The sequence below is a fragment of the Conger conger genome, chromosome 13, assembly GCF_963514075.1.
Source record: "Conger conger chromosome 13, fConCon1.1, whole genome shotgun sequence".
Classification (NCBI taxonomy): domain Eukaryota; kingdom Metazoa; phylum Chordata; class Actinopteri; order Anguilliformes; family Congridae; genus Conger; species Conger conger.
In genome coordinates this window covers 47,030,958-47,047,384 of record NC_083772.1, presented here as the reverse complement: position 1 = coordinate 47,047,384, position 16,427 = coordinate 47,030,958, and the positions used below count along the sequence as shown (strand labels likewise).

Genomic DNA, 16,427 nt, shown 5'->3' with positions numbered 1-16,427 from the left:
ATGACAAGATCAATTTACCACCAACACTGACAGAACCCACAATGCTATTAGAGAACATTTTCCAGTGACAGTGGTCTGGGTGGCTGGAAAATGCATGTTTGTTTGTTTTTTGCTTTGTTGGTGAGGATGGAATTAATAATTCCAATTTTAAATAACAGGATGTAAAAAAGTTCAAAAGGAAGTACGTTAGCATGAAAATCCTCAAAAACAATCTACAGCCAGCATAACCAACCACAGAACCTCACCCTGCTTAAAAAACATCTCAAGCTAGGTTCTGAAACAGCTGGTAGCTGGTTGACCAATTCAGACCAGCTCCCAGCTCCTCATGGTTCAGCTGGTTAACCAGTTCAGACCAGCTCCCAGCTCAACATGGTTTAGCGGGTTGACCAGTTCAGATCAGCTCCCAGCTTGACATGGTTTAGCTGGATGACCAGTTCAGATCAGTTCCCAGCTCAACATGGTTTAGCTGGTTCACCAGTTCAGTCCAGCTCCAAGCTTAACAGGGTTTAGCTGGTTGACCAGCTGATTTGCAGCAGTAAACAGAAAAGGGTAAATTTGTCTGAAAATTTGATTTTCTCAGTGGAGCAGAACCTTAAATGTCTCGTGTAACAGTTTAACAGGATTATGGATGGCAGGCTGGTGTTGCCTTGCTGGTCAGCTTAATGGCCAGGGCCATGAAGTCATAGTCGGTCCAGAATGTGTCCCTGCTCTTCGACCTTCCTAAAATCACATACATATGTCACACCGCAAAGCTTTGAACTGGGTGCTGTCTGTAGCCTAAAAAATGTATGATTTATAAATCTAAAAAAATGTTTAGATAATCAAATAGGCCCTAATCCTTATCTTTGTTCTACTGTTAGCAGTTTAAATTGTCCTCTAGGGTCTTTCAGCGCACTTATCCCTGGTTATGGGTGTACACTTTGCACTTTGTTGTATGTCGCTCTGGATAAGAGCATTTGCCAAATGCCATTAATGTAATGTAAGTAATAATAATATACTTTATTGAACCCCGTGGGGTACTTTGTCCTCTGCATTTGACCCATGCTAGTCACTAGGAGCAGTGGGCAGCCACAGTGCAGCGCCCGGGGAGCAATGTGGGGTTAAGGGCCTTGCTCAAGGGCCCACCGGCTGTATGGATAATTTTTATTGTGGCTAGACCGGGATTTGAACCACCGACATTGCGGCTCCCATAATGTAACGTAATGTAGCCTAGTGGCTAAGGTACATGACTGGGGTAGGATCTATTCCTACATAAATTTCACCACATGCAGTACCATGTAATTCCAATGGAGGGAAGAAGGGTGAAACTAATATAGGATTAGATGCCATGCATTTTTAAATATGGTGGGTGGCTTTATTTATTTTTAAATATGAAAAATTCTCCAGGTCCTGGAGCATCTGTTCAGATAGATGACATCATGAGCACCAGCACGTACCAAGATATTAACTAAACAGTGCCCCTCCTCCCCCGAATGAGCTGGCCCACCTGGAGGTCCTTGCTTGTAGAAAATGTGTGTGTGGGTGTGTGTGTGTGTGTGTGTGTATGTGTGTGCGCGTGTGTGCGCTTGTGCGTGTGCACATGTGTGTGCGTGTGCGAGTGTGTGTGCGTGTGCGAGTGTGTGTGTGCGTGTGTGTGTGTGCGTGAGTGTGTGTGCGTGTGTGTGCGTGTGCTTATATGTGTGCGTGTGTGTGCGTGAGTGTGTGTGTGGGTATGTGTGTGTGTGCGCTTGCGCATGGGTGCATGTGCGTGTCCTCCCAGTGTAACATCACTGTTCTCAATGCCATGTTGCGGGTGGTAACACAGTGAATGTGCACGTTGCCATGGTAACACAGTGAATGTGCACGTTGCTGTGGTAACACAGTGAATGTACACGTTGCAGGTGGTAACACAGTGAATGTGCACGTTGCTGTGGTAACACAGTGAATGTGTACGTTGCCCTGGTAACACAGTGAATGTGCTGACTGGAATTAGCTCCTCCATTAGCGGTGGACGTGCCGGGCTGGAGCCGCGCCATCCAGTCTGTGATAAAGGGTTAGGGTTAGGGCCTGTGATAAAGGATTAGGGTTAGGGTTAGGGTCTGTGATAAAGGGGTAGGGTTAGGGTTAGGGCCTGTGATAAAGGGTTATGGTTAGGGTCTGTGATAAAGGGTTAGGGTTAGGGTCTGTGATAAAGGATTAGGGTTAGGGTTAGGGTCTGTGATAAAGGGGTAGGGTTAGGGTTAGGGTCTGTGATAAAGGGTTAGGGTTAGGCCTGTGATAAAGGGTTATGGTTAGGGTCTGTGATAGAGGGTTATGGTTAGGGTCTGTGATAAAGGGGTACGGTTAGGGTCTGTGATAAAGGGTTAGGGTTAGGGCCTGTGATAAAGGGGTAGGGTTAGGGTCTGTGATAAAGGGTTATGGTTAGGGTCTGTGATAAAGGGGTAGGGTTAGGGTCTGTGATAAAGTATTAGGGTTAGGGCCTGTGATATAGGGCCGGGTGAGAGAGCCGTGTGAACGCACCTCTCTCCGCCACTAATGTGACTCATGTGAGTGTGAAGACGTTCAGAGCAAGCCTCCCACGCACGTGTATGCTCTGAATAGGTAGCGCTCCACCTGTCCTTGGCTCCTGAAAGCCTGGTATTCAGTCGCACGCTGCCCAAACCCCGCGGGAGGGCGTATCCACAGCTCTGTCTATTCTCCGCACCGAGGTCGGCTCTCGGCGCTACGCGGGGAGCGACTGCTACAGCCGCATTCCAAGCGCTGGATTAGCCACCAAGGTCAGTCAACAAAAGCGGTTTGCCATTCACAAGTCATAATTCCCTCACAGTTTCCATCTACTACACCGCCAAATTCTGAAAAGATATCTATCTAATAATGAATATACGTAACATTATTACTTATTAGATATAGATACAGTATGTGTACTTAGTTACTGATGTCTGACATTGGATTAAGGCATCATGCTCCGTGTGTACATACTGAGCACATTTTACAGTGCTCTATTGTATCAGTCTGGCTACACTATGGCAGACATTTGAGATTTATTTAATTACTTTATCTGTACTCACTTTTATTGCCTTTTATCTTGTTTTGACAGTAACATCTTCACACACAGGGAAATATTTTTCCCAATAATGTTTTTCAACATTTCTCATAGCTTCCAATAAATTGTAGAGGCCTGAAAGGAAACATTTCAAATAACTGATTTATCTCAAGGTTCTGCTGCTTTTCCACTAACATCAAATCACCACTTTTCTCTCACTCTTTCTCTCTCTCTCTCTCTCTCTCTCTCTCTCTCAGAGTCTGTTTGAAAACATTTTTGTTTCTCGTTCACAATCCACCAAAAGCTACTCAAACATTCAGAGACAATGTGGAGACAGTGTGGTCAAGGTGAAGGTTATGCTACGTAACTCACCACCACCCTAAAGGCTCAATGGCTCATGAAACAGGCTTCTGCATGTTAACAAAGATGCAGAAAACTTTTTCACTGCAGCCTTTCAGAGCTGCAGTCAAGGTCCCAGGCATTCCCGTGTTTTTACAGTGAATTTACAGTGACAGGCCTTTATCTCTTACGACAGACCTGGAGATAATGTGTGGGCTTGTAGAGCTCTCTGGTGAACAGATCCATCAGATGTGTCAAAGCTCTGAGGTTATGGTAGACCTCTCTCATCACTGGGACTTCCTCCATCAATTTCCCTCGCCCTTTTCTTCTGACGCGTGCAGGGCCCAACTCTCTTCCTGTGCCCAACACTCTGACACTCTTCCTGTGCCCAACACTCTGACACTCTTCCTGTGCCCAACACTCTGACACTCTTCCTGTGCCCAACACTCTTACACTCTTCCTGTGCCCAACACTCTGACACTCTTCCTGTGCCCAACACTCTGACACTCTTCCTGTGCCCAACACTCTTACACTCTTCCTGTGCCCAACACTCTGACACTCTTCCTGTGCCCAACACTCTTACACTCTTCCTGTGCCCAACACTCTGACTCTCTTCCTGTGCCCACCACTCTGACACTCTTCCTGTGCCCAACACTCTGACACTCTTCTTGTGCCCAACACTCTTACACTCTTCCTGTGCCCAACACTCTGACACTCTTCCTGTGCCCAACACTCTGACACTCTTCCTGTGCCCAACACTCTGACACTCTTCCTGTGCCCAACACTCTGACACTCTTCCTGTGCCCAACACTCTTACACTCTTCCTGTGCCCAACACTCTGACACTCTTCCTGTGCCCAACACTCTTACACTCTTCCTGTGCCCAACACTCTGACTCTCTTCCTGTGCCCAACACTCTGACACTCTTCCTGTGCCCAACACTCTGACACTCTTCCTGTGCCCAACACTCTGACACTCTTCCTGTGCCCAACACTCTGACACTCTTCCTGTGCCCAACACTCTGACACTCTTCCTGTGCCCAACACTCTTACACTCTTCCTGTGCCCAACACTCTGACACTCTTCCTGTGCTCAACACTCTTACACTCTTCCTGTGCCCAACACTCTGACTCTCTTCCTGTGCCCAACACTCTGACACTCTTCCTGTGCCCAACACTCTGACACTCTTCCTGTGCCCAACACTCTGACACTCTTCCTGTGCCCAACACTCTGACACTCTTCCTGTGCCCAACACTCTTACACTCTTCCTGTGCCCAACACTCTGACACTCTTCCTGTGCCCAACACTCTTACACTCTTCCTGTGCCCAACACTCTGACTCTCTTCCTGTGCCCAACACTCTGACACTCTTCCTGTGCCCAACACTCTGACACTCTTCCTGTGCCCAACACTCTGACACTCTTCCTGTGCCCAACACTCTTACACTCTTCCTGTGCCCAACACTCTGACACTCTTCCTGTGCCCAACACTCTTACACTCTTCCTGTGCCCAACACTCTGACTCTCTTCCTGTGCCCAACACTCTGACACTCTTCCTGTGCCCAACACTCTGACACTCTTCCTGTGCCCAACACTCTGACACTCTTCCTGTGCCCAACACTCTGACACTCTTCCTGTGCCCAACACTCTTACACTCTTCCTGTGCCCAACACTCTGACACTCTTCCTGTGCCCAACACTCTTACACTCTTCCTGTGCCCAACACTCTTACACTCTTCCTGTGCCCAACACTCTGACTCTCTTCCTGTGCCCAACACTCTTACACTCTTCCTGTGCCCAACACTCTTACACTCTTCCTGTGCCCAACACTTTTACACTCTTCCTGTGCCCAACACTCTGACACTCTTCCTGTGCCCAACACTCTGACACTCTTCCTGTGCCCAACACTCTTACACTCTTCCTGTGCCCAACACTCTTACACTCTTCCTGTGCCCAACACTCTTACACTCTTCCTGTGCCCAACACTCTGACTCTCTTCCTGTGCCCAACACTCTGACTCTCTTCCTGTGCCCAACACTCTTACACTCTTCCTGTGCCCAACACTCTTACACTCTTCCTGTGCCCAACACTTTTACACTCTTCCTGTGCCCAACACTCTGACATTCTTCTTGTGCCCAACACTCTTACACTCTTCCTGTGCCCAACATTTTTACACTCTTCCTGTGCCCAACACTTTTACACTCTTCCTGTGCCCAACACTCTGACATTCTTCTTGTGCCCAACATTTTTACACTCTTCCTGTGCCCAACACTTTTACACTCTTCCTGTGCCCAACACTCTGACATTCTTCCTGTGCCCAACACTCTGACATTCTTCTTGTGCCCAACACTTCTCTCCGAGCTGACAGTGATGTCTTCCACTGGCATGCACTGCATGCTGGGATATGGGGTAGGGATGGGGGAATGGGGGGGGATTAATTTGGACGTAGTAAACCACCACCCGGTTTTTCTGTTTAAAACTGGAACCATGCGAAAGAGTACAGAGCCGATTTCCTCTTTGAAGAAAGACTCGAAACTTCACTTTTGCAAAGACCCATGGCATTCTGTTGATGTGGGCATTCACGCAACACAAATCCACCTCATTAAGTCTGCATTTGAAACTGCTCACAAAGTGCCCAACTCCACTGAAGAATCTGCATGATGAGTCATTGCCTAAAGTACTGAAGAATCTGCATGATGAGTCAATGCCTAAAGCACTGAAGAATCTGCATGATGAGTCACTGCCTAAAGCACTGAAGAATCTGCATGATGAGTCACTGCCTAAAGCACTGAAGAATCTGCATGATGAGTCAATGCCTAAAGCACTGAAGAATCTGCATGATGAGTCACTGCCTAAAGCACTGAAGAATCTGCATGATGAGTCACTGCCTAAAGCACTGAAGAATCTGCATGAGTCACTGCCTAAAGCACTGAAGAATCTGCATGATGAGTCACTGCCTAAAGCACTGAAGAATCTGCATGATGAGTCACTGCCTAAAGCACTGAAGAATCTGCATGATGAGTCACTGCCTAAAGCACTGAAGAATCTGCATGATGAGTCACTGCCTAAAGCACTGAAGAATCTGCATGAGTCACTGCCTAAAGCACTGAAGAATCTGCATGATGAGTCACTGCCTAAAGCACTGAAGAATCTGCATGATGAGTCACTGCCTAAAGCACTGAAGAATCTGCATGAGTCACTGCCTAAAGCACTGAAGAATCTGCATGATGAGTCACTGCCTAAAGCACTGAAGAATCTGCATGATGAGTCAATGCCTAAAGCACTGAAGAATCTGCATGATGAGTCACTGCCTAAAGCACTGAAGAATCTGCATGATGAGTCACTGCCTAAAGCACTGAAGAATCTGCATGATGAGTCACTGCCTAAAGCACTGCGAGGAACACAGGTCCTATGACTCCACAAAGACAGTCAAGTGTACAGTTTGGCCCGTGAAGCAACAAATTCCATATTAAAATGTTATCAGCAAATGTCTTTTCCAGCTCACAATCTACTGTACAGTATATGGTGCATTTTAAATATTGAATATTTTAATGTTGTTTCGATGATTTGCATAATGATAATCCTGAAAAAAACACACCTATATTTCATGGATATCCCTTCACCCTGATTGGCATTATTAATATTTTACTGTATACTGTATGTTTAAATGATGTAAATAAAGGATACAGGGTTAGAATCTTTTTGAAGTGGACAGAAGCCCACCCTCATTGCCACATGGATAGGAACAGAGAGAGATGGCTTTCTGCAGTAATGCGGTGCTTCTCATACGCAAGGCCATAACACATAACCCCCCAATATTTAGCACATTTATCAGTGTTTCCCAACATTTATCAGTGTTTCGCCACATTTTGCTCTTCAATTCATATGTGAAATTTCAATTTTTCCACAATGCGCTGCGATCAAGGTTCTCATCCTTGTCACTTCTGCAGATATCCTTGTCAACAGCGTTGATACCCAGTGCTCATTCCCCTGTTATGGTAACATCAGCAACAACTGAATTTAGAGACGCAAATGCAATGTAAAACATATTAAACCTAAAAATGAAATGAAAAACACACAGTACTAATTTAGCAATGCAATTTCAGAATGCTCTATTTCAACAACATTAAAAACATTCTGTAAAAAACAAAAAACTTGCTCTTTCTATAAGTGATGGAGGGAATTAAGTGACTGATGCACCAGCCTGTCAATGCGTTTCACTCAGAGGCTGTTCCTATAACAGCTGGCAACGGCCAGATTATTTTTTATTTGACCTGTTTTTAACCAGGAATACACCGATGATATTGAAATCTCTTGCAACAAGATCTGAAAGCTGTTTAAGACTTCAAGCGATTGTAGCTGTTGCTACAGTTGCATACATTAGTCAAGTAATTCCGTACATTAACATTAAAGAAACCTTTTAAAAAACGTGTGACTTATTCCACTTAATTCAGTTTTCTGTGATTTTCAACAACTGTGCCATGACTGATCCGTGACTTCTGCCAATATTTTCTGTGCCAAATACGCAGCATTTGTGATAAGTAATCTTCCCCTTGAGATTCAGCAGAAATCCCTCCCCCCGGCAATTAAAGTTGACCCCTTGACTCAAATGGTCAGTGTTTGTGGCCTGGTGCCTACACTTTCACCAATTAAGAGCCTATTGATTCACCTCTGCTTTTAATTTGATATATATATATTTTATCTTATATTTGATATAATATTAATATGGGAAATTAATCATGGCATGCATAGCTATAATAGCTTGTAGTTTATAGTTCAGCAACAGAACGACATGCAACCCTCAATGTGCAATGGATGTTTTATACTCTGGGTGACTGGAGTGCTTTTAGATATTTCAGGGCAACAACAACAGAACGCTCATGAATCTTCTGCAATTTCAGTCGAGCGACACTCTGTCACTGGACTATAAACTGGCATTAAGAGGGGAAATAATCCCTGAAACACAGGTGCAATTAAGAAAAATGAACAACTTATTCAATCCTGCGGTTGCATTTGTGGTTGCAATGAAAGCCAGCACACACAGGGGTGCCCAGGAGTTTGGGACCCACTGCCACCCAAGATGTGCTGCCTCTCCAAAAAAAGCCTTGGACCTGAACTGTTTCCGGGTCGTCCAACAGGGTCCGACAGGGTCCGACAGGGTCCAACAGGGTCCGACAGCGTCCGGCCTGTCTGATCCAGCTCAGAGACGGGAAATTCACCTCTCCCAAAACGCTTACCTGGCTTCCCCGCGTGTCAGCCCCATAAAACCACCATTTCACTGCGTCTGTCTGATGTTTTTGTGGTGAATGCAGGTGTAATGCAGCTCAGTTAAAAAGGAGAACTCACTTGGCAGCTGGTATCCCCCCCCCCCCCCACCCCTCCCGGTTCTATGCACTGCTGCCAAAAAATTAGCTTTTCCTTCCAAATGGAGCTTTTGCGACTGTAATTCATCCAGCCAGAGTTGACAGTTCTGCAGTCATTCTGCAATGCAGCTGCACTGCTGCAGCCTCCTGCTAACATCGTTCAGACAGTGTGGACGGGACACTGCCGATATGACGATAAAACTACGCCCTTCCCTTGGAACAAGAATTAGAACAGGAGAGTTTTTGGGTGTGTGTTCGTGCTAGGTACAAAAGTCACAAATATTCTAACTTATAGATATTCAGATATAAGACTATTTTCTTCAATATAAAGTTCCTTTTAACATTGTGAAATGAAGGATGCATTAAGGATTATCTAAGGATTAAGGAAATATTTTTTCACACAGTGGGTGCTCACTGTGTAAAATCGTTTGTTAGGTCATGTAGTGGAGGCAGGAACTCAAGAGCGGTTTTCAAGAGCACGCTTAATACATTGCTAGATACTATTAACTTTTTGGTAAACATTAGGGACACTTTTGTGGCAGGAAAAGACGAGCATTGCTGAGCTAAGTTGCCTGTTCTGATCATTATGCTATGTTGTGTTATGCTACCATGTTATGTTGTGTTCTGTTGTTATGCTATGTTATGTAATATTGTGTAATGGTATGTTATGCTATGCTATGTTATGTTATGTTGTGTTATGGTATGTTCTGCTATGTTATATTATGTTATATTATGTAATGTTTTGTTGTGTTATAGTATTTCCTGCTATATTATATTATGCTATATTATGTAATGTTGTTTTGTGCTATGTTATGTAATATTGTGTCATGTTATGCTCTGCTATGTTATATTATGTTATGTTGTTTTATACTATTATTATGCTGTAATGTGTTGTGTTATGGTATGCTACGTTATATTATGTGTTATGCTATGCTATACTCTATTATGTTATGTTATATTGTGTTATATTATGTTATGTTATGTTATGTTGTCATGTTGTGTTGTATTATGTTGTGTCATGTTGTCTTGTGTTGTGTTGTATAATGTTATATTATGTTGTGTTATGTTGTGTTGTATAATGTTATATTATGTGATGTGTTGTATAATGTTATATTATGTGATGTTGTGTTGTATAATGTTATATTATGTGATGTTGTGTTGAGTACTGTGCCGCGTTTTGTGTTGTGTGATGTTGTGTTGTATAATGCTGTGTTGTGTGATGTTGTGTTGTGTGATGTTGTATAATGTTGTGTTGTATAATGTTGTGTTGTGTGATGTTGTGTTGTATAATGTTGTGTTGTGTGATGTTGGGTTGTGTAGTCAGAGGCTGTGCTGAGTTACCTTGTACAGCTGTTTTGCTGTTGCCACCCGCTGCTCCAGATTTTTGTCTCTGTAAAAAAACAAAAGATGACACTTAAAAAAGCATGTCCATACAGACCAGTAACATCACAAAGAAGACTACATAAGGTGTACAGTTTACGGCTGTTTGAAAACACGTCTCACAGCAGGAATGTCAGATAGAAAAAGGCACGCTTATGTAGCCTCAAACGGCACTCTTATGTAGCCTCATCAATTGGATTTTGGGCCCAATTGATAACACTATCAGCTGTTATCACTCCAAAGGACACAGAGCTGATGAGGCTGGTGGGTCCTGGCCAGCATGGGTCCTGTGTTTTCTGAAGTGTGGTGGCGGCTCTGCGGGTCTGGTGTGTGACTTCACAGTGACAGTGTGATCAGGCCTGTCGCCGGCAGGAGTGTGACCACACAGCCTGGGTCTGTCGGGCAAATGGGTCTAAACTCAACAGCAACTGACAAAAACCTGGCATGTCTATGGAGGATAACTTTCCCATCGTGTAATTGGCACTAATCAAACTTATATTGATGCATAATTTACAATATTTGATTGATAAGCTGACATAAAATGATGAAAAACGCATACAATAACAAATGCATTTTCTGTAAACTTAATTCTTGAATGTATTGACTGGTATAAATATTTCCAAATCTTGGAAATGTTGGTACTATTCCTTGAACAGTACTCCTCGTAGCCCTGCATTATGAAGCGTACGCAGCAGTTCCTTTCTTGTTTCCTTTAGAGCTGCTTTGTGATTCCACCGCAATTAATTAAATCCAGCCATTTTGACCAAATTCTTTTTCAGAAGCCACACCTTTGATTGGCAGGTCTGTTCAGCGTAGTTGTAAAGATGTTATTTTCTCACTCTCTTTGAATGAATGTTGTATGGAAACAGCTGCTTTTTTAATCAGGCATCTCCAGTACCACCTGCATCTTGAATGTTCATTTCATAAACGTGTGCCCATATCCAGCCCTGCTGCCCTTTCGGGGGAGTGAAGACCTGCGGTTCTCCCCTGAAACATGCAATACCAGCCCGCTGCTTCTCTTCACATCACAGCCCCACAGCAGGGTGGAGACCCAGTCATACGTGTGCGCATCAGCCCTCCTATTGTGTTATGAGTTTATGACCGCTTTCATGTTTGGGGTCAAATTGACGGCAACAGTTTCAATGAACAAAAATTATTGCAAAAGAAAGATGTTGACACTTTGTGTGTCGCCTTCTTATTGTCTCCCAATAAGCCTAGCCTTTTATCCATGAATATGAAAAATCTGTGAGAAACATCTCGTCTTAGAGCCTGAGGTACAGGAAGTGAAAGTGTGGCACCTGTATGGGAAAGTGCCACAAGAATCATCCACAAAGAAATCTGAGATAAAAATGTAAATGGTTGTACATTTTATACAGTTACAGAGGGTCAAAATAAGCTCATACAACGCATGCAGCATTAGTACAGTACTTCTGAAAACAAAGCATTATGTTTATTGCATGTTTACTATTTAATCCAACCAAAATATAAAATTTTAAAAATCATACAGTCTCAAGATGAAAAAACAGTTAACTGGTTTTTGAGAGAGGTCAAACACTGAAGGGGGTCAAATAGACCCCGAACATAATTAGGGGGGCTAAGCAAGACGAGGTTACCCAGATGGCCAACAGGGATCACAGCACCGCTGGCTAAAGCCTTCCACGATCCCACACCGTGGTGCACACTCACGCGCTGGGAGAAACGCTTTCCCAAACGGGTTTCTGAACTAAACATGATTTTACCAAAACAGCCAAACCAAGACAACCTTGGCTCTGTTGCCATCTGTGTGTACTGATGTAGATGGATTAGGCAAGGTTGTTCTGTTTAGTTTTATTGTATTGTATTGCTAAACTAGTGCATAGTAAATAGCATATGCTAGAACCACTATCACTACTAATATACTGCTAATATTATGAAGATTTAAGGAAAAAAATGATAAAGGAAACGTCATTCACAATAAAAATGTTAATTCTCAGACAGAATGGTTACTATTATTCTGCAGGATATAACCCACAATATGAGTTTAAACAGAGAAGGGGAGATTTGGCAGCGTGGACTTCTATGCTCATGACGACAGATGTAAATTTCACACTGTAAAACCATAATGCATTTGTGTAAAGTAGGGGAGGGTCACGATGGCAGTGAGGGAGATTATAGATTATAGGGATATTCTTTGAGGCAGATTATAGTCACCCTTTTAATATTCATCAAGGGAGAGTGATATTAGAGAGCAAAAGAAATTGAAACAAGGACAAATATAGTCAGACAAAGGGTGGTCCTTATTGCCCACAGTGCATTGTTATACTGTACCTACATCAAGGTTTCCCCTGGTTTCAAAGAAATGTTAGTGGGATCACTGCATTTCAATGAAGTTTTTTACATACCAGAATAAAATAGCCTTATTTTCGGTCCTACAAGTTAAAAGTACAATAAGACTTCTAATGGTCAAGAGAGGAATTGCAGCAACAAACGCCCTCAAACCACAACACTGTTTATCCCTCCCCTTTCTCTGGCAATTGGAACCAATTTTCAACCAATGAGCTTGAATTATTGTACAGCTATACAATGTCTTGGTACCGGTCTGTGAACTGTATATTTTGAAACCCGAATTTAAGCACTATAAACACAGGCAGAAAGTGAGTCAACATGTCAGTGAGCCTTTTTCAATGATAGGATTGGATTTACAATGGGCTTGTAACAATTTTTTAACACAAAAATCTTACTTATTGTAGCTTTAACTGCATTTCATTCCCCTTTTGCTACCATGGAAGCTCAGAATGGACCGAATAAGGAATGGTGATTAAATGCACTACAGAAATGAAGTGAACATAGCATATATTATAGTGATCATTTTGTCAGACCTACAGTGATATTGCAGGGAAATGGTTATGGTAATTACTGTCTAGAAGGGTAATTTTGTGAGGAAAAGCTTTTTGGCACGAGTTTCTTTTGTAGAAACACCACGATGCAGTACAATGTTCAGCGTTAAATCAAGTCTAACAGAGTTATCCTAAACATGTGGAAGGTTTATAGCCAGCTGGCAATACAGGATAATGAATAATAGTACACAACTTCAGCTTAGCTTTATACTGTATAAAATAGTGTAATGTGTTAACTGCATTTTTATTTTTTTTTAATTATTGTAGTATTCTGATTTTTGTTTTTGTTTAGGCTACTTCTGGAAATAAAAGATTAACATTCTGGAATGAAAAATTTCTACTGACACATTATATAGAACATCTAAAACAGAATTGGATCAAATATGAATTGAATGGGAGGTAAATTGAACTTGATCCGAGCTGAAACCAATTGGATTGAATCAGATAAAATAATTGTATATCTTTCCTGTATTATATCAGAGACCATGTATACTCTTCCACAATTCATTAATGGTTGAACACATTAGAAAAAAAGGTTTCCTTCTCTGCAACATATCAGTTGGGGTTCAACGGATGGCAGTTTTGGATTCAATGGGTAAATATCAGAGGGCCTTCACATTGAACAATTCCATCATCGATTATTCCAGGGAGGTGGGAGTAACTGGAGTGATCCTGCCCCGTTGTTATGGAAACCAGCACCCTCTGACTCCCACGCAGAGAAGCTCTCTTGCTTTGAGAGTTTCAGCCACTCTGCCTGAAGACCCAGGTCTCAGAAGCTCACTGGAGGAAACGTTGTCACCCTAAAAGGCCCATTACCCACAATGAGCCCCATTTCAAAATAAAAGTGTGTACATTGTGAGAATACACTCAGAGGCTTCCGCGGCCCCTCCTGCTTGTTTGACACCTGGAATCCATCTTATAATGGATGTCCTTGGGTCCGTACCTCCGCGCCTTATTTGTCTCCAGGAAAGTCAACAAACGCTTCACAGAAGAATGTGGCATGTAAAGCAGAGGTGTTTCTGCCACTGAGATGAAATATCAAAACTAATGTCAATTATTTAAAAGCAACACATCTACATAAGTATGGCAACATTGCTTAAATAACCTCTCAGCTTGTGTTCCTGTCACATCATACTTCAGATTCCGCTCTTATCCTGTCCACTGCTTTCCCACAGGGCGGGGGGCCAAACTCCGGCGCGGGGGGGCCACAGTGCCTGCTGGTTTTGGTGCGTTTCAGCACAAGCGATTAATTTAAGTAATTGATTGGCTAAAGAGGCCACCTTCTTCTCAAAGCTTTAATTGGCTGCTGATTGAAAGGAAAACACAAATACCTGCAGACACTACGGCCCACCAGGGTTTGACACCCCTGAAATAAATTTTCCAGGTGAGAAGAGGAATGTCCCGTGCTATACGAGTTGCAGCCTGGCAAGTGAACGCTATGCTGGGCTGCATACAGCCAGTGGGACATGCCTGTTCTCCACCATAGAAGTGCCCCTGTTGCTGTTCTGCCCTGACAGACCTGCTTCAGATGAACCGTGGGAGACCGCTCATTCACTCATTACTTCAGCTCCACCCACCAGTGAGAGAGCCTCTGCACTGCTGAGGGTATCGATCTGCCTCTCTCATCTCCTCTCCTCACTGCTCCTCAGGAGTATTAGCTGGGATGTGAGATGATCTCCTCACTCCTCCTCAGGAGTATTAGCTGGGATGTCCTCACTGCTCCAAACCAGCGTTTGTGAGTTTGGAGCGAGCAGATGTGATGGCACAAGGTGACATTTGCATGGTGACGCTCCATGATTCGAAATGTGTGTTGTCCATGGATGCTCCCCTCTCACACACACACACAAGTGCACACACAGGAAGGAGCTCCTGTAGCCCTGTGGGCTCTGTGGATCTCCAGGACCAGGCTCCTGTAGCCCTGTGGGCTCTGTGGATCTCCAGGACCAGGCTCCTGTAGCCCTGTGGGCTCTGTGGATCTCCAGAGTCAGGCCCTGTAGCCCTGTGGGCTCTGTGGATCTCCAGAGTCAGGCTCCTGTAGCCCTGTGGGCTCTGTGGATCTCCAGAGCCAGGCCCTGTAGCCCTGTGGGCTCTGTGGATCTCCAGAGCCAGGCCCTGTAGCCCTGTGGGCTCTGTGGATCTCCAGGGCCTGAGTCATGTGCAAAAGGCTAAAGACTCCTACCTGAACAGCGTATAGTCAGGGCTACCAACTTTCTGATCATGGTAGGTACCAGAGCCAAAATGATGCAGAGCTATTTACAAGCATTCTGCAGTGGCATGGGTTCAGGAAAAGTGTGCAGTTCTTTAAATTAAACTGAAAGCTATTATCGTAAGGCAAGCTACCATAACTACTTACATAGCTAACAACTATGGACAACGATACATTTAAACAAATATAAAATTGTGCTTATTAAATTAATACAATGTTGCAGCAAAAAACTAGCAAGCAGTGTGATCAATATGTGGATCGACTGGGAGGAATGAAACAACACAGGCAGTACATTTATTGCTTATAGGGGAAGAGACACTACATAGACCTTCAAACCCACAGAAGAGACATTACACACACACATTCATACACACAGATACACTACACACACCTTCATACACACAGATACACTACACACACCTTCATACACACAGATACACTACACACACCTTCATACACACATATACACTACACACACCTTCATACACACAGATACACTACACACACCTTCATACACACATATACACTACACACACCTTCATACCGATGGACTATTCTCATCCTACAGCTACACACACACACACACACATATTTACACACACACACACACACACACACTCTCACACACAAACACATACACATACACATTTACACACACATACACACACACATGCACACACATACTTATTTACACACACATACACACACACATGCACACACATACTTATTTACACACACATACACACACACATGCACATGAATACACACACATACACTCACATACACGCATACACATACACACAGGCACACAGACACATTTAGACACACACAAATACACACACACTCACGCACACAGACACACACCCCTGCACTCACACGTGCATGCACACACACGCACACACACACACAAACTCACATGGACAGACACACACAGACAATCACATCAATTTGCTCACAGACAAACACACACATTACTACGCATTATCACACATACAGTACCTGCAAACGTAGATGCCAAAAATAGATGTATCCACACACACACACACACACACACACCTATACATTTATTTATTATTCTTACTTGTGATTGCAACAGCAAGCTGGCTTAAAGGATATCAATTTGTAAACTCCCAAAAAATTTCAACTTTCAACTTGCCAGTTGAAACAAAAGCCAGAGGACGTGTGTGCGTGTGTGTATGTGTATGTGCGTGTGTGTGTGTGAGAGAGTGTGTGTGTGTGTGTGTGT

The 16,427-nt window shown here is 43.5% G+C and overlaps 1 protein-coding gene and 1 pseudogene across 1 annotated transcript in view; one reads left to right on the top strand and one right to left on the bottom strand.

Annotated features, from left to right (window-relative positions):
- Positions 1-16,427, top strand: part of LOC133107602 (uncharacterized) — a 980,437-nt pseudogene that overhangs the window by 468,604 nt on the left and 495,406 nt on the right.
- pcp4b (Purkinje cell protein 4b) overlaps positions 1-16,427 on the bottom strand; it is a 51,985-nt gene that overhangs the window by 9,160 nt on the left and 26,398 nt on the right. The window contains exon 2 of the mRNA XM_061218293.1: positions 10,061-10,109. Within this exon, the coding sequence (XP_061074277.1) occupies positions 10,061-10,109 (49 nt within the window). The remainder of the gene's footprint in view (positions 1-10,060; positions 10,110-16,427) is intronic.